The following is a 20,835-nucleotide window of genomic DNA, read 5'->3' on the forward strand; positions in this document are numbered from 1 at the left end:
GTGTCTTGGCTCTCCAAGCCAGGTTTAGCCACTCCTCTTTCTCAGTGTGAGAGTTCATCTTTGCAAGCCTTAGTTGTCTTTAAATAACAACTTTAAGTAATAACTTACAGTTCTATAGTGACTTTTTTCTTTGTAAACCATTCTTACATATGTGAGCTTTTACATTTCCTGATCTGTGAGGCTGAAAGGATTTTAAGTAGTGCGTATAAAGAATTTAGAATAATGGAACACAGTGAATATTCCATAAATATTACCTACTTACTATTATTTTATTCTTACACGTCTTCAGCTTACAAGTGCCAGAGGTTTGGTGATTTGCCCGAGATCTTAGCTTGGTAGTTGTGCTTGTCACTCCGTGACTGACTCTTTGCAGGTCCTGCTTTACTGAAGGCTTTTAAGTTCTGGTGAAGGAGGTGGAGGAAGACTTTTTGTTTTTCATTTTAAACACTTTATTTCTTCCCCTGGTCTGCATCAAGCGTTGGAGAAAGCAATAAGGATCCATCCTTTCTTATTACCTCTCCCTTAGAATAGATGCCCCATTACTTTTAGAAGGAGGAAGTCATCCGATTTAAGAGTTGATGATTCTCCTTTGTAGATGATTCTCCTTTCAGGAGTCTCAAGTTTTCTGGGAGAAACTGTGCTTGAGAACTTTCCTTTTATGAGTAACAACCAGTTTTTTCCTTCTTCATATTCCAGGTATGCAAAGGTCCCCCCCAGCATGAGGAAATCTGCCTGGGTCTCTTCACCCTTGTCCTCACTGAACCTGCTCAAGCCCAGAAGGTAAGACACCCTGCTCTGGACCCACAAACCCTTCTCAGATGTGATCTAGGAATCTGGTGGAACATAGCTGTGGCTTCATTGGCAGTCTATAGGACCCTCTGACCGAGCTGGATCACCTCGTTCCCTGAGTGTAGTTTTTTACTCTCAGTGAATTTAGTCATTCTCCGACTAAAGTCCTTTCTCTATCTCTAGATTCTGAAACTAAAAGGCAGGAAAAGACAGTTATGAAAGTGAAAAAGCATTTAAAGAGTTTCAGATTTGAAGTTTACTAGTCAAGGCTAGAAGAGTTGGGATGTAATCCAGGAAGTAGGAGAGAACAACTGTAACCAAGAGTTCCTGCCTAGAACAGTGTGACCTGTAGTTTTCAGGATCTGTATTGACAGGTGACTAGAAAGCAGGCCTGCCATCGCAGCAGAAGGACTCCAGTCAGACAGCTTAATGTTGGGTGACTGATGCAGCAGCAGGGTAGTGAGTAAGAGAATACTGGAGTAACTGGAATTAGACTTCCTGAGGAATACTGCATGAAAACTCCTCTGGGGTGCTTCACAAACAGAGCTTCCTGTGTGTAGAATGTAGAATGGTTTAAATGGGGTGCTTCCTTGAGGTGAGTGACTGGGAGGAATGATCTTATTGGATTCTGTTCTTTCTATAATAAAATAGCAAAATTCTATCTTTTGCCTCTTCACATTTCCCCTTTCTAGCAATTTTGTGTTCCTTGAGCCTTGGCATGTTGGCTTAGAAGTGTATGTCTGTGGGAGGGGAGTGGGGGGGGGGGGTGGAGACAACTGTAATTGAACAACAATAAAAAAAGGCAGGAAAAAAAAGAAGCATATGTTTGATATCTGGCACTAACTGTATGTCGCTAACAGAGAAGAACTTGGAGTGGGGAATTGAACATTCTCTCTGGCCCTTTCCTGAGCAAGGGAAGTGTGGGAAGAAACAGATATGCTCTGTGCCCAGCATTGTATTAGGCTCTGTCCCCTCTCTCCAAACTGTTCCCAGTTTTACCTGTAAGATAACCGGAGGTCAGAGACATTGTTGTTTGTTCAAGAAGAACCAAAGAAAAGTTATTCCCAGGGACAAGGACAGTGGCAGGATTTACAGTCATAGCAAGCGGGTGTATTTGTGCTCTTCTGATGCCCGCTGGTCTGGTGTGAGTGTGTCGGGGTCGGGGGGGTGGGCGGGGAGCAAGCACTCACAAGTCCTTGGTTTCAGAGACCATGTCTGGGCTAGGACCTTGTGGAGTTAAATTGGCATTTCATTTTCATACTGAATTTATCATCAAGATCCTTAAGGACAAATGAATACCTCCAGTTCAGTGGTGGTAAACAGTGAAATGACCCAGTCCAGCAACTGTTTTAAAGAAATTGTTGACAAAGATGGGAGTGAAGGGATTGGAGTTAGGGTTTAATTTTCTCTTCCGTGGGTTTCATAAATACAATTAAAATCTTGTTTAATCATCTTAATGCAAAGGTATATTGCTCACTGGTTTTTTAATATGTTTCTGATGGGATATGAATCAGTGAGGGTAAATAAGTAAACCTTAGTCAGAGGAGCAGAGTGTTGGGGGTATTTCTAGTTTCAGGGCTCTGCAGTATGAATGCTTATTATACTAATGCTTATTATGTTGTGAATCTGGCTGTCTAGGCACAGCAGGGGACTAGAGTACCTTGTCTTCTTTTTATTCTATGACAGCCTTGTAACAGTCACCCTGGCCTCAACTTGGGTCTCTCTGATGGTTGATGGCTGCACCAGGCTCGTGTGCACATGTTAAAGGTTTCTAAAATCTTCTACCTGGAAGCCCTCTAGATGGATAGGCCCCCAGGTCAGGCCTCTTCTGACAAAGGGGGTGAAGGTGGGTACTAGGACACAGTTTTAGGCAAGTGAAGAACCATCAGTGATTCATTCAGAGACCTTCAGCCAGGTCAGATTATGGTGGAAGAACCAGTGACATATCTGCCATCATGTCTGATCCTTCCCCCTACGAGAGTGATTATGTTGTGAAATATTTCTGTCCTGCAGAAGTTTTAGGTGGGAATTTCTGATGAGGGCTGATCCTTGGCTTCAGCCTAAATCAAGGGAAGTATTTTCTGAGGGTTTATTTGGGGTTTATTCTATCTCTGGAACAAATCTCAGGATGGATTGGAGATTCAGTTCTTCCTGCATCTTCATGGGGGATAATGGAGAAGGTGGTGGTAGAAACTAAGTCTTGAACACATGAGAAATTTGTTCTGGGAAAGTGAGGTGAGAGGCCTGTGTCAGTGCTGGCAGGCAGGTTCAAGGGGTTAGGGCCGGCTCTCTAGGACTTCTCAGTGGGTGGAATTCGGATGGACTGAACAAAAAAAACTCAGTTAAGGAGCAAACAGATCAGGTATTGGTGCAGAGTGGAATATGGGGTGGATTTTGTTCCAGTTGTACCTTCACTTGTATCAGCCCTTTTAGCAACCCTTAGGAATGTTTATATTCTTTGACTTTATTTCTTACTTGATGTCTGAACTGAATAGCTGGGAGCAGGCCTTGCTGAAGGGCTGTGGTGAGAGGAGAAGCTAAGCTGGAGGCCTGATCTGTGCAGGCTCTAGCAGTCAGTAGATGAAGGGAAGTGTCTAATGTCAATGCCAAGGTCTCGTCAAGGGGTCAGGGACCCCTGGCAGTTCTCGGTCCAGATACAGTTCCTTAAGCAGGCAGCTCCAGAAAGTTGGGGCTGTGAGGGCCAAGGCTGGAAGATCTGCCCTCAACAGAGTCAAGACGGATGTGCTGCCACAGTGCCATCCTGTCACCTTTCCTTTCTTTGAGACTCTCCTCTTCTCTGTTCCCTACTGAGTTTTCCCCCCATCTATTTCTCTTCCAAGCCAGGTAGCAGACAGGCATAGAGATTGGTGAGAAAACGGGCAGCCTCGGGAATACAATACTCCTGGCTCCCAGCTGCCGGTGTTTCCAGCAGTTGTGGTAGATAAGGCCCCAGAGGGAGCGCGAAATCAGGCAGAGAGTATCTGCTTCCTCCATCTGACCCTGTGTCTCCTGAGAGACTTTTCCTCCTTCCCTGCTCTGGATCTGTTCTGCATTTTTGGGATTTCTGCTTTCTATGGGATGGACAGGGCTTTTCTGTAGTTAGTAGTGTCCCTGTCTTTGGTCTGACATAGATTTTTGCTTCTGCCTCCCTCATTCTCTCTGCCCATTCTGTGGCTCACACCCTGGGGGAGGCTCCAGGGCTGAAACACCAACATCTACTGACGACTGGTTGGCCGTAGTTCACTGGGCTCCCTTATCTCTTTCCCATTCCCTGGCTGGTACTTTTGATCTCTTTGTCCTCCCCCCAGATGGAGTCAGGGGATAATCAGATTCTCCTGTGGGTATGGAAAGTTTGTGTCACATGGTGGGATTCCCTAAGTATTGGTATTTTTTATCACTTTAATTGGTTTGACAGAAGGACGCTAGAGACAGGAGGAAGTGACGGTAGCTAATCTCTTAGGATTCCCTAGTCACACCAAGGCCAGGGAGCAGCTGGTCTTGAGGAGTACTTCTCTTTTGACCACTTAGGATGAAAGAGTTTAGAAATGTAGTATGAAAGCCACCGTAATCTCTTATTTGCATCCCCAGCACCCTCTTTTAGTTCTTTCTAACAGCAGTGTGGAGTGGTTTAAGAGCATGGAATCTAGAGTTGATCTGTCTGGACTTGAATCCTGGTTCTTCCTCTTATCTCTTATATGATGTGTGTTGAATTGTTTTAACTTCTCTATGCCTGTTCCCTCACCCGTAAACATAAAGATAAGAATAAATAGTACCTATTTCAAAGAGTTGTTATGTAATTCAAATGCATTTATATATATAATACAAAGTTTGTGCATAATGCCAGTGCATTATAATTGCTGTTATATTTGCTATTATGGTTGATGTCACTCTTCTGCCAGCCTTTCAAGGTCGTGGAGTGCTACTTGCCTAATTTTACCCTTTGTGCCAAAACCCCGACAGCATAGAACTCAGCAGGGTGAGGAGGTTGTTAATGAGGTCCCCTAAGGTATACCTCTAGGAGTCTGGTCTCTAGAGAGAATGGGTGAGAAAAGCTCTAGGGGAAAGGGAAGCAAGAACTCTCAGAGGAAATTGGAATGCCCTCCTTCACCACCCCCTGGAGTGAGTATGCATAAAGACACCTCATTTTTCAATACTTGGCAGAAGCAAAGGGCAGCCCAGAGAAAAGAAGGAAGACATTTAGTTAAGGAAGTTCAGTTTGGTTCTACCCTTTCTTTCTAGGCGCCCAGGTCCCTAGATCTCTTCCTTTAGTATTCCTAGCCTTTTGCTTCATCTGGTGGGTCAGTACAGGTTTAGAAACTTGTGATCCTTCCTGGCTTGTTCAACCAAACCCATTCTGCAGTGACCTTTTACTGGCAGATGAAAAGCAGATGGCCTCCACCTGGTTTTGCTCAGCTTGTGGCATCAGTGTGACATTTCCTATGAAGGGAGGTAGGGGGACAGGAAGCCTTTCTTAGCAGGCTTTTCTGCCTCATTACAAAATAGCTCAGCCTGCAGCCTGCCCCCCGCCCCGCCATGTGATGAAGCAAGGGATAGGTTTGGGATGGAGGAGCCCTATGGAAGAATAGTGTCCGGAGTAGAAGTCTTTTGTTGCTACTCATACTGGTGTTGTTTAAACTGAGGAGGCCAGGGGGCCCCCTTTGGGTGGGGTTATCTTCCTGGCTGCTCACAAACCTCTCTTCTCAGTGTTACCGGGACTTGGCTCTGGTGAGTCGTGATGGCATGAATATTGTCCTGAATAAAATCAACCAGATACTTATGGAGAAGTACTTGAAGTTGCAGGACACCTGCCGTACTCAGGTAAGGCCAGAAACGAAAGAAATCTAGCTCAAAGACATAATGGGAGGAATTGGGGGTAACATACCCCCACCTTTGTACTCCTAAATTGTAATGTTATTGGATTAGTCCGTTTCTCAGACTTACAGGCTCTTCTCTTCACTTGTCGTCTCCTATCCTTTAGTTGGTGTGGTTGGTTCGGGAACTAGTGAAGAGTGGGGTTCTGGGAGCCGATGGTGTTTGCATGACGTTCATGAAGCAGATTGCTGGTGAGTTTGATAGCAAGAGCATAAAGAAGGAGAGGTGCCCATAGACTAAATCCAAGCAATGGAGAATGATTGAGTGTCTAAGGGACTCAATTCCTGGGTCATTTAGAATCTCCTTCTAATATAGGCATCTTCTGGCCACATACCATGAGAAAGCAATTTAAAAATCGTGGGGAGCATTTTGAAGCAGTAAGTCTTGCTTCATTTTCCTTCCTGCCAAACTTGGGGCCTGACGTAGAATAGTGGGCCTGTTTTAGCCAGCTGCCTCTGGTGTTTCATGGTGTATTGGACCTGAAAGGAGCCGGAAGGAATGGGAAGAAAAGTGAGGGCAAATAATCTGTTTGCAACACATTGTGCTTTCAGAAACGCAGACATCTTCCCTGGCTCCACCCCCATGTTCTAACTACTTGCTCCCTAATAATTATAACATCTGATTTGGGCCAGTTTGAGGGACACACTATGTCACAGAGCAGACCCTGACATTTAGGTTTTATTATCTTCTTGGCATTGGTGACATCTGTCTATGCCGCTGAATATCCAAGAGGCCTGCCTGTGCTGCCTCTCTCTCACCACTGCCCAGTGTGTCTTTGCTTCTTCTCTAGGATTTTATATAACACTGATGCTCTTGTTTTGATGTGTATAAACCTTAATTTATGTGATGTGTGACTTTGTGAGCATTGAATTTTTAAATTAGGACCTGGGGCAAGACATAGCATTATGCTGGCTATTTTTACCCACTCTCCTGGCATTTTCTTCCCTGTCTGGCACTCCCAGTCCCCACTTCTCATCCTTAGACTTTGGTCTAGTGTTGCCGCATGTTAATTGTGCCCCAAGAAGTTCCTTTGCAAGCCCTGAAGTCTGTGATACCTGGAGACAAGAAAGCCCTGGCCTGTCATGAGTCTGACTCTGGATTTGGATCACCCATGTGCTGGACTGCAGCTGTTACTATGCACCTGCACCTCTCAGGCCCTATCTGAGATACCACCCTTTGTTTCCAACCACGGGCTTTTCATGTCTCCTTCCCAGATATTCTCTCTCAAGGGTCACAGTATTCCCACTCCAGCCCAAGTCTATGGAAAAGTTGCAGCTTTAGTTTCTGGAAAAATCCAGAAACTTCCCTTCCCTTCTCTCTGGAGACAAGGGGGAAACTTGAAAGCCTGACAGAACAAAAGGCAGTTTTTCCAACACTCAGAACATCATTGATGAGATGACATGTAGGGATGGACCAGCAGGATGGATGAAGAATATATAAATAGAGCCATTCTGATTCTCTATTTTTTTCCCCCTTTGATCAGGTGGGGATGTTACGGCAAAAAACATCTGGTTGGCAGAAAGTGTTCTGGATATCCTAACGGAGCAGAGGTAGAGTCTACCATGAAGGGTGGGGCAAGAGCCAGATATGGCCTTATGGGTTGCAGGTTTGGGAAGTGGGGGTGAAAGGATTGTATGAAGACTGTGAGGCAGCCCCAGACACCTTGGGTTAGAGAGACTGAGGCAGGGGAGGGAGAGGCAATTGTATTGGTGGCACGTGAAGGAATTAATGCTATGATATGGCCAAAGGAATGAAGGAATGGGAAAGAAGGTCTTCATTGAAATATCTCAGAGCCCAGGAAAAACTAGTTTCATCTGATAAGGGTTTATTTTTGATCCAGACCTCCTTGGAATGTTTATTTTTGGGGGGAGAGAGGGGAGAATGAGCTCAGCAGAATAGGGCCAGCCAAGTACCCAGGCCTGGCAAGTACCACTTTTCTCCCAAGACTTTCCATCCAACCCATACTCTCCTTTTGTTGGAGTGGCACAGGAGAGGTGAGAATGAGGAGATAATCGAGACCTGCTAGAGTTTGCGTATAGGGTTTGGAGGTTCCGGTGGCAGAGAGGGCATAAGGCAGGGCATAATGGGTTATCTTGCTGATATTTTTCCCTTCCCCATGAAAGTAAAGGACCAGAAGTTTTGTGAGGGCTGTTCCATAGCTGAACTTGTTTGATGGTGAGGCCTTCCTCTTGGTCCTGTGGCCTTCGTCTTCCTGTTGCTTGATTTCAGAGTCTGTTTCTGGGTAAGGACACCATAGTAGTCAAATAATCGAGAGGGCTAATAGTATTCATATTTCCTACGGTTAGAATAATGGACTTCCTCCCTTATTCCCCCTTGTTAAAGAGAAGGCTGTATTCTGTACTCTGCCCAACCTTGAGAGCTGTGCCAGGTCTGCTGTGCAGTGCCACCTAGCGCCCTGAGCATGGACCTGCAGCTGCAGCTCGAATCTATACATCATTGGTACCATCACATAACACATGGGAACCTAGCCATTTCTTACCAGGCCTCTGCTTCTCTTAGGTCTTTGTGCAGAGGGTCTCTGTCCTGGTCGGAGGATTGCCCTTCTCTCTTTCTCTTCATCACCACGTCCCAAGATTCAGAAATGTTCATTGCCTCTGCTAGCAATCTTCCTCAGGAGTGATTTTTCTTATTTTGTTCCCGATGCCAGATACCCCCTTGTTCCCATAGCTTAAAGCTGAATTTCCCTCATTTGGTCAATTCAAGTGCAGTCTTAGGGTACAAGTGTCAAGTAACTGCCGTGCCTTCTCTCCTGCCCTCTAAAACACTCACGTCCTTCGGTGAGAGTCCCTGGAAGTTTAAAGCTGTCTTCCTCCACACCCAACCCCTCCCTCCCTCCATCCCAAGTGTGTCTAGGGCTTTGGAATTGAGGGGGACCCTCCTCAGTGTTCTTGGCTACTGCTTTCATTCTGTGCAAGAAAAAGACCAGAGTCTCTTAATTAGGTGGCTCAGGCACTTTTCCGGAGTCAGGGTGGTGCCTGGTTGGATTAATTAAACTCCCTGTCTTCCTCTGGTTCCCTTCCTCCAGCGGGGGTGCCAAAGCCATTACAGACTACTTGCTTGGGGAAGACAGCTCCCCAGTCTTGGCACTTTGAGACAGCATTGGGCTTTTGGGAATCTCCCCACTGTGTCTTTCTGCCCCGTTTAAAGCAGCAGGGCACTCAATTCTTCATTACTCCCTTGTCCCCAGAGAAATTCTAAAACTCCTGGGAAAATGGGCTTTGCCATCCAAAATCAAGTTCTTTTCAGATTGTGATTTAGAGCAGGTGATTCATCATTCGGAAGTGGTATCAGTGGCTAGAGAGAGAGCCAGGGAAGGGCTTGTGACCCGGCGGGCTGCCGGTGGAGCGTGATGGAAAGGTGCAAACGGTGTGTTCTGAAACCTCCGGGGTCCTCCACGGGTCTTGGTAATCCTCGGAGGTCCTCAGACTACACTTTAAGAACTGCTGACAAACGTTTTTCCCCATATCTGAGCCGGGTGGTAGCGACGGCTTATCTCTGTTCCCTGATACCTCACATGTGCTTGGCACATAAAAGCACTCAGTAAAGGTTTGAATGAGTAAGTCAACAAACAAAATTATTTTATTGGAAGCTAAGCAGTTATGTGGTAAAGAGAGACTGCTTTCATCGGTGTTTATCTTTATTGGGCACCTGGTAGAGTAGCAGGAAGTTGTCTCCATGTTTGCCAACTGATAGTCCTAGAGAATGACAGCATGAGTGAGCATTCAGGGGACCAAAGAACCTGCTCCCAGTGCTCACCATCAGACATTTCTAAGGTCCTGCACCAAGTATGGGGTGAATTGGGAGGGGGACAGGAGCAGAGTGCAGGTGCCAGAGTCTTCCCTTTCTACAGGGAGTGGGTGTTAAAGAGTAGCATCCTCATTGCCATGGCCGTTTACACGTACCTCCGCCTCATTGTCGACCACCACGGGACCGCCCAGCTTCAGGCCCTGCGGCAGAAGGAAGTGGACTTCTGCATCTCACTGCTTCGGGAACGGGTGAGGACAACACAGTGTGGGGATGAAACCAGGACAGAATACCCGGATGGGTTTTATGCAGTGACCTGGGCCAGGGAAGTCACATTGGAGTGAAGGAGGTGGTTCAGGTCTGGTTTTTTCCTCATTCTAAGACAGTTGATGGTAAAAGGGTAGGGGAACCAGTATGGAGTGGCCCTAGTTCTAAAAATGCTGCCTATTACTCTGGCGCCCCAGGGACTTTCCTGGTCAGCTTCACAGACACCTGTGCACCACAGACACAGCCCGTTCTTATACGCTCACTGTGGTCACTCCCACACCTACCTAGCTGGGTGATTGCCTGGTCAGATGGACTGTGAACTGTCCACTGTCAGATCTCCCGAGAGTGAATGACTCTGGGGCTGTATTCTCTAATGTAGTAGTCTGTGTCCACATGTGGTAATTCAAATTAAAATCAGACAAAACTTTAGTTCCCTGGTTGAATTAGCCATATTTCACGTGTTCATTAGCTACATGTGGCTAATGGGTATCTGTTTGGACAGAACAGATACAGGTCATTTCCATTACCACAGAATGTTCTGTTGGACCAATGGGCTTTGGGGTAAGGTATCTAGGGCTCAATTTGCCAATCCTACCCTTTTAAAATCGTGTCTCTCTAGCCCTGTATTGAAACAATTTTGAGAGGAGCAGGCAAGAGATTAATGTGAAAGCCACCAGGGTTTCAACAGTTTCCAGTAACCTCTCACCTTGCTATCAGTCCCCAGCTTCCAGCTCTGTTCCCCTGAACAGCAAAGAGCCAGTCCCCTGGTTCCAGCAGAAGTCATGTAACCCCTTCGACCCTCTTTCCTTCCCTCCTAGAACATGTTGTTCCTGTGTCCTCCCTCCAGCAGGTAAACAATCCATGTTTTTATTCTCTTTCCTGTCTTACCCTGCACCCCCATCAAGTTCATGGAATGTTTGATGATTGGCCGGGACCTTGTAAGACTACTTCAGAATGTTGCCAGGATACCAGAATTTGAACTGCTTTGGAAGGATATTATCCATAACCCTCAGGCCTTGAGTCCTCAGTTCACAGGTAAGTAAGGGCTGGGCATTCTGTCCTTGAGAGGTGGGAGGTCAGTATATATGTACTGCCTGAATCAAGAGGGCAGAGATTGGTGGGTGGGAGGGGCTTTGGCAGTCAGATATAGGAAGCTAGGGACCAGGCAGGCTCTGCCAAGTACAGCTGGATATGGGAATGGCAGAGTTATGGAACAAGCCTTGTGGTTCCCAGATAGCCCCTACTTGGCAGGCTTCAGCTATCATTACTCCCAAGAAAATGTGAGACAGAGAACTGGGGCGTTTCTCCTCCCCCTCTCCCGGCAGCTGTTTGGCTCAGGAGGTGAGCTTATGACCAGTTTCCAGCTTCACTGAGTCCAGCAGGGGAGTCAGAGGTCAGCTCGTGAGGCTGAGTCAGCAAGGGGCTGGAATTAGTCTTGTAAGAGAAGGCCCCTCCCAGGAACTATCTTGCCTCTGAATTCCAAGGATCCAGCTTGGTCAAAATCCTCTTTGGGGGAGGGAGAGAGGCTCTGGGTGCCTCCTCTGACAAGGTCCTTTCCATGTTCCTTTCTCCTTCTTGGGTTCCTGCTTATGTTCTGAATAATAACTATACAGCTTTGCTCCCCCCCACTTCCAACACAGATGTATGTGTGCACGTAGTGTGTGTACACACATCACATGGAAGCATTAGGTCAGGATGTAGAAGATCAAGAAAGGAGAAAGGGAAGTCCTGGTTCCGCCTGATACTGTGCAGCTCTTACACTGAACGAGTATTGTTTTGAGTGCCCACTGTGTGCTAGGCACATGTATATTAACTCATTTAATCTTCAGAACCTCCCTGTAAGATGGATATTTTACTTTCTGTGTTCACAGATAAAGAAAATGAGGTTCAAGGAGATTAAGTAATTTGCCCAAGGCCACACAGCTAGTGAGCGTCAGACGCAGGATCTAGGTCTGTCTGACTGCAGAGCTCATGCTTATGCCACCACACCCCACTGATCCCAGACCCGGTGATGGGACCATCGGGAGCAGGAAGAGAGGCTAGGATTTCCCATATTTCCCCCCTAACTTTCCCATGTGTTGCCAACTGGAATAATGTGATGGCCAGTAGAAGAGAATTAATATATCTGGGTGCTGGAGATGGTGGTTCATTGCAGCAGAGCATACAGATGCTGGTTAGAATCCCAACTTGTACCTATGCTTGACTTCTCTTGGTCTTACCTTATTACAGTTTCTCCATGAGGTAGATCACTGGCCATCAGTTCTTGGCCCAGGTTCCCCACCTGCCTTCCATTCTTCCTGGTCCCCAAGCTTTTCTCTTTTCTCTTTCCTTCTACACTTGGTTCAGGTATCCTGCAGCTTCTTCAGTCAAGGACGTCCCGAAAATTCCTAGCATGTCGTCTAACCCCAGACATGGAGACTAAGCTCCTCTTCATGACCTCCCGGGTAAGCTCACCTATTTTGGCCGAAGTTGCAGGCAGTAGCCGGGCTTCTTCCTTCCGCCCGCCAGTTGGTCACCATGGAGTATTGACTGGGGGAGCGCTGGTCGGGTGGGTGCGTGTGGCCTGCCTGGCATTGCTAAGAACTGGGTTGCAGTGTTGAATTAGAAAGACAATTCCAACTCTTGTGAAGCTTCCAGCCTATCTGAAGCAGTCACAAAACTAATCATGTAATTTACGACTTTGAACTGTGCTATAAAAGGGTAGAAAGAGAATGTTTATTCTGAAAAACCCACTGTTCCTCTGGGCAAACCATGAGCTCTCAGGAGGAGAGCTCTGGTCTTTTGGTTTCCAAAGGTGGCTGACTCGTGGCAGAATTGCTTGTGGAGCATCTGAAATATCCATCTTCCTGCATCTTACCCGCCCAGAGAATCTGAAGAACCTCTATTTCTAACAGAATTTCTAGGCAACGACTGCAGGTCATCCAGGAGAACTGTCTTGATCCGTGCTGTCCCATGTGGTAGCCACTAGCCATGTGTTACAATTTAAATAGTTAAAACTACGTACAATTAAAAATTCAGTACCTCGGTTGCAGTAGCTACATTTAAAGTGTGCAATAGCCACCATCATTGTGGAAAGTTTCATTGGACAACACTGGTCTTGATGTGTGTGTGTGTGTGTGTGTGTATTTAACTCTTCTGCTTTCTGTTTTGGTTGAATTTGGGGACTAGAAGAGGAAAACTAGATCTCTCCCCATAATTAGTATTGCTGTTTGTAACCACATTCAGTATATTTGGGGAAGGACTTAACTGCAAGAAGATTTGGAGGTTCCATGTACCTTGGATAATGATCCTATTAAGTCATTTAGTGTCAGAAAGCTTTCAGTCATTGCTGAGTGGTGAACAGACTTAGCTCTTGTTCTTAAGAAACATTGCTTGCTGTTCACAAGTAGCTCAAGAAAATAAAAGATTGCGCTTGTGACTGTGGAATCAGTGACTACTACAGGAGTAAGGAGTCAAAAGTGGACTGCAGTTGCGGATGATGTGACATCAGATCAGTGGCAAGAGTGAATGCATCACTGGCATGTGACTTTCAGCACTGATTTGAAAACAAGGATTATTGCACTGGCTGCTGTGGCTAAGTTGGCTGGAGCGTCATCCCTCACACCAAAAAGTTGTGGGTTTGATCCCCTGTCACAGAGCACCTATGGGAGGCACCCAAACAATGTTTGTCTGTCTTTCTCCCTCTCTTTCTCAAATCCATAAACAGCCCTGGCTGGTGTAGCTCAGTGGATTGAGTGTGGCCTGCAAACCAAAGGGTGGACAGTTCGATTCCCAGTCAGGGCACATGCCTGGGTTGCAGGCCAGATCCCTAGTGGGGGTCTCTTGAGAGGCAACCACACATTGATGTTTCATTCCCTCTCTTTCTCCCTTCCCCTCTCTAAAAATAAATTAATTGATTAAAAAATAGATAATAAAAATAAAAACAAGGAATATTTAAATCAGGAAGTCTTCCCAAAGGAGGGGAGACTTGAGAGACAGTATTAGGTAATGAGGAAGGTATGGGAAGAGATTGAGGTCTAGGTCGATCCTTGAGTTGAATGGCACTCGTTTTCCTCTGCCCAGAGACCCCACCCTCCCTTCCAAGTTCTCTTTTCCAATGTCCCCTCCCCCCAGGTGCGGTTTGGTCAACAAAAGCGCTACCAGGATTGGTTCCAGCGCCAGTACCTGTCAACCCCAGACAGTCAGTCCCTGCGCTGTGACCTCATTCGCTACATCTGCGGGGTGGTTCACCCTTCTAATGAAGTGCTAAGTTCAGACATCTTGCCCCGATGGGCCATCATTGGTTGGCTGCTGACAACATGCACGGTGAGAGGCTGGACCGCGGAGGCTATTGGGTGGCAAAGGGTCCCTCTTCCCTCATGCTCCCCATGTTTCCACACTTCTTTCTGACTCTCGAAGCCCCCGACCCCAGTGGCCCTCTTTCACCCTCTGCCTCGTGCCTCAGCCTTTGCCCCCCTCCCTTCATGTCTCTAGAAATTTACTTGCTCTCATTATTCCCATGTGGGTTTGAGGCTGAACAGGTTCGTCTGTGCCTTTACCGCCAGTCCCCAAGCCTGGGTTACCAGGCATCCCTGCTTCCAGAAATCACACATGGCTTGCCCCTCTCAGATCCAGGGTTTGTGCTCTGCAGACCCCCACTTCCGTGCCTTTTGGGATCGGCTTTGGATTTCTCTTCTCCAAAAGCAGTAAATTCACAATAGAGCCATCTCCTTCCCGTTGTTTTCCTCCTGTGTCCAGGGTGGGACACTGTTTCCTGGCTTTCAGTTGTCCTCTGACCTCTTTTAACAGAGCTCCCGCTCCCCGATCTGATGACTGGGTCCTTGGAATGTGCTGATTCGGACAGAACGGCAGGCGATTCCTAGGGGTCTCTCCTCAGGATGTGCTTGCGGAGTCCAACAAGGGTTCAGACTAGTGCTGTCTCAGGGACTGGGACTCGTGCTGTCTCATGACCAGGGACTCAAAGGCCCAGGTGTCCTCCCTGATGGGATCAGGGCATGTTTTACTGGTGGTGCGAGACCCCAGACCGAGCCTCAGCCTGAGTTGGTGAGGCCACAGAGTACTCACACTCCTGTACAAACTTGGGTGTCCCTTACCCCTGTGGAGGTTCCTCCCCGTCTCACTAGGAACTGAATTTTGTAGAGGGAGCAGTATCGTGGGCCCTGGAATCTGTCTTGGGCTCCTGAAGGGAAGCAAACTGGTTGATGAAGCTAACCCTCTTTTACCCCCCTCTCTCTTCTAGTCAAATGTTGCTGCCTCTAATGCCAAGCTGGCTTTGTTTTACGACTGGCTGTTCTTTAGCCCAGACAAGGATAGCATTATGAACATAGGTATGTGACTGAGACCAGGCAGTGCCGCCCTCCAGCCCTCCCCTCAACCCCTCTCACCCCAGGTCTCAGTGATAGCCGTCATAAATCACAGGGCAGCGTGGACTGGAGGCGGCTTATCTGGGAGCAGTTCCGTTGTTCCTCATCAGTGTTCCCTTGACCTAGAAGGAAAGTTCCTTTGATGAGGACAACGCTCCACCCGCTTTTCCCTGTAGACTGATGCTTGGACTTCAGGGTGGGGGCGGGGGTTCTCTGCAGAGGAAAAGGCTGCATTGCATCCTGCTTTTCCTCTCCTGCTAAGTCCCTCCTCCAAGCTGAGTACTGGGGACAAGAGGGGAGAGGAGGCCTACTAGCTGTTTTGGGGGGGGGGTGTTTGCTTTTGGATTTGCTCAGTGGGAATAGGGGGGCAAGGAAAGACCCAGCTCTCTGGAGCCATTCATATACATTGGTCACTTGGTTTATAAAGCTGGGAACAGACTCTGATATGGGGGTCCTTTCAATTCCACATTCTCCAGAGCCAGCCATCCTGGTTATGCATCACTCCATGAAGCCCCACCCAGCCATCACTGCCACACTCTTGGACTTCATGTGTCGTGTAAGTGCCATTGCTTTCTTCTCATGCCTGGCTGAGCAGAGTTAGGTGTGTGTCCTCTCGAACCTTCTAGGCCAGTGAAGAGGTCTTCCCAATGCCCCTTGACTGTGGGAGCAGAAGTAGTTGTAGTTCCCATCCCCCCAAGTTAGTGAATGCTTCTTTTATTCCCACCATCTCCACGTGGGTCTTGCCATGTCTCCATGAGGTTTCTCAGACTCAGGGATGATGACTTAACATAGAATCTAGTCTCCCTGAGGAACAGCCTTGTCCAGTAAGTTTCCCATTTTAGCAGCCCAGAACGGTCAGGAACAGCCCAGCCCTTGCTGCGGGCGTCCCCCTGCGTCCCCTGAGCAGAAGCAGAGCAGCTTGTGCTCTCTTTGGCAGCACACACACTCAACTTGGAGCTACATGGAGATGATTAGCACGTCCCCTCTGCAAGAATGACATGCAGACTCATGAAGCATTCCTTTTTTTTTAAGCAGTTTTTTAAAAAAAAGATCTTTTTCAGCAGGACACTCTGGATGGAAAGCCCCTACTCATTCTCTCCACCCCTTCTTCCCTTCCAGATCATCCCCAACTTCTATCCACCACTGGAGGGCCACGTGCGACAGGGTGTCTTTTCCTCCCTCAACCACATTGTGGAGAAACGGGTCTTGGCGTAAGGACTTTCAGCGTCTGTGGGCAGGGGGCAGGGTTGTCCCTTTTTCACTCGGTCAGGCACATCCAGACATTGCTGTACCACCACTGACCCTTTACCTTGAGAGGTCTGGCTCTGCCTCAGACAGCTGGGCACGTGTTCTCTTGACTCTTAAAGAAATGTCCCTCCTGCCATACTACAAAGGATGTCAAATGTCTTCCCTGTCCCCTTGTTACCTCTCCGAGGATCTGAGCATAGCCCAGTTGTACTTGTTGGGTTTAGACTGTTACGTCCGTATCAAGTTAGAAGCGAGGAGCTCTGATGTTGACCATCATTCGTGTTCCCGTCAGGCATCTGGCTCCCCTGTTTGACAACCCTAAATTGGATAAGGAGCTGCGGGCAATGCTGAGGGAGAAGTTTCCTGAGTTCTGCAGCTCGCCCAGCCCACCTGTGGAAGGTATGGCACCCTCCCACTGCATCAGCTGCTTCAGAAGGTGGAGGCGTTCAGAGCGCCGGGAGGCAGACAGAGCCCCTGTCTAGGGGCCGTCCGTGGCAGCTCCCTGCCTCTGACACTCTGCTTTGTTTTCCCTTCCCCAGGTCTCTTCTTAACTCGTTTTTATGTTGTCTTCCTGGTTCTCCCTCTCCATCTAGTCTTATCTGACTTGAGCTAACCTCTCTTAACTCTTGTTTTACCTCTTATTAACCTGTCTTTGGTAGGGAGAGACGTGCATGGAATGTGTTTACCTTACTTGGATCTTGTCCACCTCTTCTCTTCCCAGGCCAGGGCCCTGGCCTTGGGGAAGGGCTGTCCTGTTGGGTCTCAAGTCTTACTCCCAGTTCCAGACACACACGCTTTTTGTTTGGGGGGAGGGGTTAGGCCAAGGAAAACTTCCCAATTTGGTTTAAAATTAAAGAGCACTTGGGACTGTCCTTGGTCTTATCTCCACACTGATCCTGAGCTGAGCATAGAGAAGTCATGACCTGTGCAGTTTTATTCCCGGCAGAATCTCACTGCAAGTCCTGCAGGGTTGGGAGGGTAAGACCTTTATCCTCCCAGGGTTCGTATTCCATTGAGGTCATGAACCGTTTATTTTCTCACTTGCCCTTCGGTCCTCTTCTCTAAGCTTGGGATGTGTTAGAGGAGACAGGAGATCATTAAATATCTGGTCTTTCTTTCCCAAGTCAAAATTGAAGAGCCAGTTTCCATGGAGATGGACAACCATATGTCAGACAAGGATGAAAGTTGCTATGACAACGCAGAGGCAGCTTTCAGTGATGATGAGGAGGATCTTAACAGCAAAGGTGAGGCTGTAGGCAAGAGAAGTTGAGGGTGTGTCACCTTCAGAGGACCCACTGGCAGGAGCAGCCTCTCCGTGGTTTGTCGCCTTTGCCTCTGTGAGTTAGTTTTGTTAACAGGGATAGTGGCTGAGACTCAAGGTGCCGAGCCCTGCACTTGGCACTGAAGCAGGAGGGGAAAAGGTGAAGTGGTGGCTGGCCTTATGGGCTCCTCAGGGCTAGGGCATGCACACAGCACTGAGTGCGCTGTGAGGGAGCACAGGTTGTTAGGGGGGCTATCTCTGTTGCTGGTGTCTAGGCAAAGTGACTTCTTTCCCACATCACTCCGTTCAGGAAAGAAGAGAGAGTTTCGTTTCCACCCTATCAAGGAGACAGTTGTGGAGGAGCCGGTTGATATCACCCCTTACCTTGACCAGCTGGATGAGTCCCTAAGGGACAAAGTGCTCCAGCTACAGAAGGGCAGGTAGGTGTAGTTCTCAGCCCTGGGACACCCAGTGCCCGCCTCTTTACCCGGTGCTTAGTGGGTGGTGCTTACCCGGGGTGGTAGAATGGTGGGGTGGAGGGGATGTGGTAAGTATATGGAGAGGTAGCTGAAGCTACATGAGGATGCCTTCTGCACATTTATGTCGGGGGTGTGGACTTGGCGTGGGGCTGCCTCATTCCTCCGCACCCAGGGTTCTCCCTCTGTGTGTTCTGAGCCCCTGAATTTTGAAGTAGGATTATGGGGCTTTCTCATCTGTATGGGCCTCTGCCCAGAGAGCAGCAAATTCTGCCCCAAGCCTCCCCACACAAGCCCGGATTTACACAGACCCTTTGTTTTGTCTCTGTGCGTGTGAGTGTGCTTGCTGTTGTGGGTGTGTGTCCTGCCCTCTGCTGTCATTTACGTCCCTGAGATCTCCTCTCACTTCTGCACTGCAGTGATACAGAGGCCCAATGTGAGGTCATGCAGGAAATTGTGGACCAGGTCCTAGAGGTAAGAAGGAACCCATCGCTTTAGAAAGGAAGCAGCCCAGCCTCCCCAGCTTTGAGCCCCCCCTGGCAACTGACCCCCTCCTTCCTTCACCCAGTGGGTCCCTTCTGCTGGGCAGAGGGGCTGGTTGGTCCTGAAGGTGGAAGCTGGTGAGTCTGGGTAGTGGGGGCAGCGAGGCTGGCATGTGGTGGTGATACTCCGTCCCTTGTCTCACTTCCCAGGAAGACTTTGACTCGGAGCAGCTGTCTGTCCTCGCGTCTTGCCTACAGGAGCTCTTCAAGGCCCACTTCCGAGGGGAGGTGCTGCCCGAGGAGGTCACAGAGGAGTAAGACTTGTCCTTCTGACGCCCAGGCCTTTGGGAGCCAGAAGTGTGCTCTGATAGCCTGAGTCCAAGGGGCACCTTGCTGAGGACTTGAGAAAAATAACCTGTTCAACTGATTTTTTTATTCTCACATGTACTGATTCATCTAAACAAGGATTTATTTTTGCCTGCTGAAAGCTGAGCATACTGGGGCAGTGGGCTGCACTCCCCACCCTGTGTGCCCTGCCCCCCCACGGTACCCAGCAGCCCTTCAGGTGGAACTGAACCCTTTCCTGGATCCTTCTTTTTTCTTTTCTTCTCTTCTCTTCTCTTTTCTTTTCTTTTTTGCAACTTTTTTGTTTCGATTTTATTTGTTTATTTTTAGAGAGGGAAGGGAGGGAGAAAGAGAGAGAGCGAGAAACATCAGTGTGCGGTTGCTGGGGGCCGTGGCCTGCAACCCAGGCATATACCCTGACTGGGAATTGAACCTGTGATGCTTTGGTTCGCAGCCCGTGCTCAATCCACTGAGCTATGCCAGCCAGGGTTCTGGATCCTTCTTAAAGGGCAAGAATCTTACTTTCGATGACAATGACAACCCAGATGTAGTTCCCCCGTGACCAAGCCACTAGAGCAACAGGATATTTACTTTTAGTTAGAAGAGGAGCAGGCCGGCGGCATCTTGCCTCAAGCTGGTCCTCCAGAATAGCTGCCTGCAGCCCACCTCTCCGCTTACATGGACTCATCTATCACCTTCCTCTCGTAGGTCCCTGGAGGAATCTGTGGGGAAGCCCCTCTACCTAATATTTAGGTGAGTATCCAACTGTAGGAGACACTGCTCTGCCATCCATCCATAGCACATATGTGCTTCTGTCCTGGGGTAATGGGACCCCGTTTCTAGGAAGGAAGGGGTGTGCAGTGGGCACAAGTAGACCGTGCCTCCTCAGGCTTCTAGGAGACTCTGCCCTGCTTGAAGCTCTGCTCCCTTCCTCCTGTCTCCCACCTCTAGGAACCTATGCCAGATGCAGGAAGACAACAGCAGCTTCTCACTGCTTCTGGACCTTCTCTCCGAGCTGTATCAGAAGCAGCCCAAGATTGGCTACCACCTGCTCTACTACCTGAGGGCCAGGTGGGTACGGCCACCATGTTTGAGAAGGAGTCAGGAAGCATTCTAGAGAGTCTCTCTCCGAGCACACGCTGGTTCCTCCACCCTTGTCCATCATCATCAGGGCCATCCATGTGTTTTCTCATATTTAAAATAATGGGTTTTTAAAAAGATTTTATTAATTAATTTATTTTTAGACAGAAGAGAGGGGGGGAGAAAGAAAGGGAGAGAAAGATCAGTGTGTGGTTGCCTCTCATGCGCCCCCTACTGGGGACCTTGTCCCAAACCCAGGCATGTGCCCTGACTGGGAGTTGAACTGGAGACCCTTTGGTTCGCAGGCTGGTGCTCAATCCACTGAGCCACACCAGCCAGGGCAAGGATCTTTTCGTGAACTTACTGGACATTTGCATATTTTCTTTGGAGAAATGTCCAAATTCATTCCTATTTTTAAAATTGGGTTGTCTTTACTGTTAATTTTTAAGAGTTCGCTATATATTCTGAATATAAGTTCTTTATCAAATATATGGTTTGCATATATTTTTCTCCCATTCTGTGAGTTATCTTTTCACTTTATGGCACTCTTTGAAACACAAAGTTTTAAATTTTGATGAAGTCCATTTTATTTTTTTCTGTGTCACCTGTGATTTTGGTATCATGAAGAGTTATGCTTATGGCTCTGGCAGGTGTTGCTCAGTGGGTTGAGCACCGGCCAGCAAATCGAAGGGTTTCTGATTCAATTCCCAGTGAGGGCACATGCCCGTGTTGTGGGCCAGGTCCCTGGTTGAGGGCATGTGAGAGGCAGCCAGTCGATGTATCTCTCACACATCGATGTTTCTCTCCTTCTCTTTCTCCCTCCTCTCCCCTTTCTCTAAAAGTAAGTAAATAAAACCTTAAAAAAAGGAAATACTTTATAAAAAATT

The 20,835-nt window shown here is 48.0% G+C and overlaps 1 protein-coding gene and 1 non-coding gene across 2 annotated transcripts in view; both read left to right on the top strand.

Moving 5' to 3' along the window:
* Nucleotides 1-20,835, top strand: part of INTS3 (integrator complex subunit 3) — a 36,901-nt gene that overhangs the window by 8,476 nt on the left and 7,590 nt on the right. Inside the window, exons 4-21 of the mRNA XM_028502507.2 lie at nucleotides 697-780; nucleotides 5,494-5,607; nucleotides 5,768-5,852; nucleotides 7,145-7,211; nucleotides 9,533-9,677; nucleotides 10,599-10,728; nucleotides 12,040-12,137; nucleotides 13,807-13,998; nucleotides 14,933-15,020; nucleotides 15,533-15,612; nucleotides 16,176-16,267; nucleotides 16,597-16,703; nucleotides 17,429-17,548; nucleotides 17,876-18,005; nucleotides 18,461-18,515; nucleotides 18,734-18,837; nucleotides 19,577-19,621; nucleotides 19,820-19,939. Of these exons, the coding sequence (XP_028358308.1) occupies nucleotides 697-780; nucleotides 5,494-5,607; nucleotides 5,768-5,852; nucleotides 7,145-7,211; nucleotides 9,533-9,677; nucleotides 10,599-10,728; nucleotides 12,040-12,137; nucleotides 13,807-13,998; nucleotides 14,933-15,020; nucleotides 15,533-15,612; nucleotides 16,176-16,267; nucleotides 16,597-16,703; nucleotides 17,429-17,548; nucleotides 17,876-18,005; nucleotides 18,461-18,515; nucleotides 18,734-18,837; nucleotides 19,577-19,621; nucleotides 19,820-19,939 (1,856 nt within the window). The remainder of the gene's footprint in view (nucleotides 1-696; nucleotides 781-5,493; nucleotides 5,608-5,767; nucleotides 5,853-7,144; nucleotides 7,212-9,532; nucleotides 9,678-10,598; nucleotides 10,729-12,039; nucleotides 12,138-13,806; nucleotides 13,999-14,932; nucleotides 15,021-15,532; nucleotides 15,613-16,175; nucleotides 16,268-16,596; nucleotides 16,704-17,428; nucleotides 17,549-17,875; nucleotides 18,006-18,460; nucleotides 18,516-18,733; nucleotides 18,838-19,576; nucleotides 19,622-19,819; nucleotides 19,940-20,835) is intronic.
* LOC114489270 lies at nucleotides 15,978-16,084 on the top strand. The gene has a single exon (XR_003683839.1). It is a non-coding gene; the product is annotated as a U6 spliceosomal RNA (small nuclear RNA).

The sequence above is a fragment of the Phyllostomus discolor genome, chromosome 14 (assembly GCF_004126475.2).
Source record: "Phyllostomus discolor isolate MPI-MPIP mPhyDis1 chromosome 14, mPhyDis1.pri.v3, whole genome shotgun sequence".
In the NCBI taxonomy this organism is placed as follows: Eukaryota; Metazoa; Chordata; class Mammalia; order Chiroptera; family Phyllostomidae; genus Phyllostomus; species Phyllostomus discolor.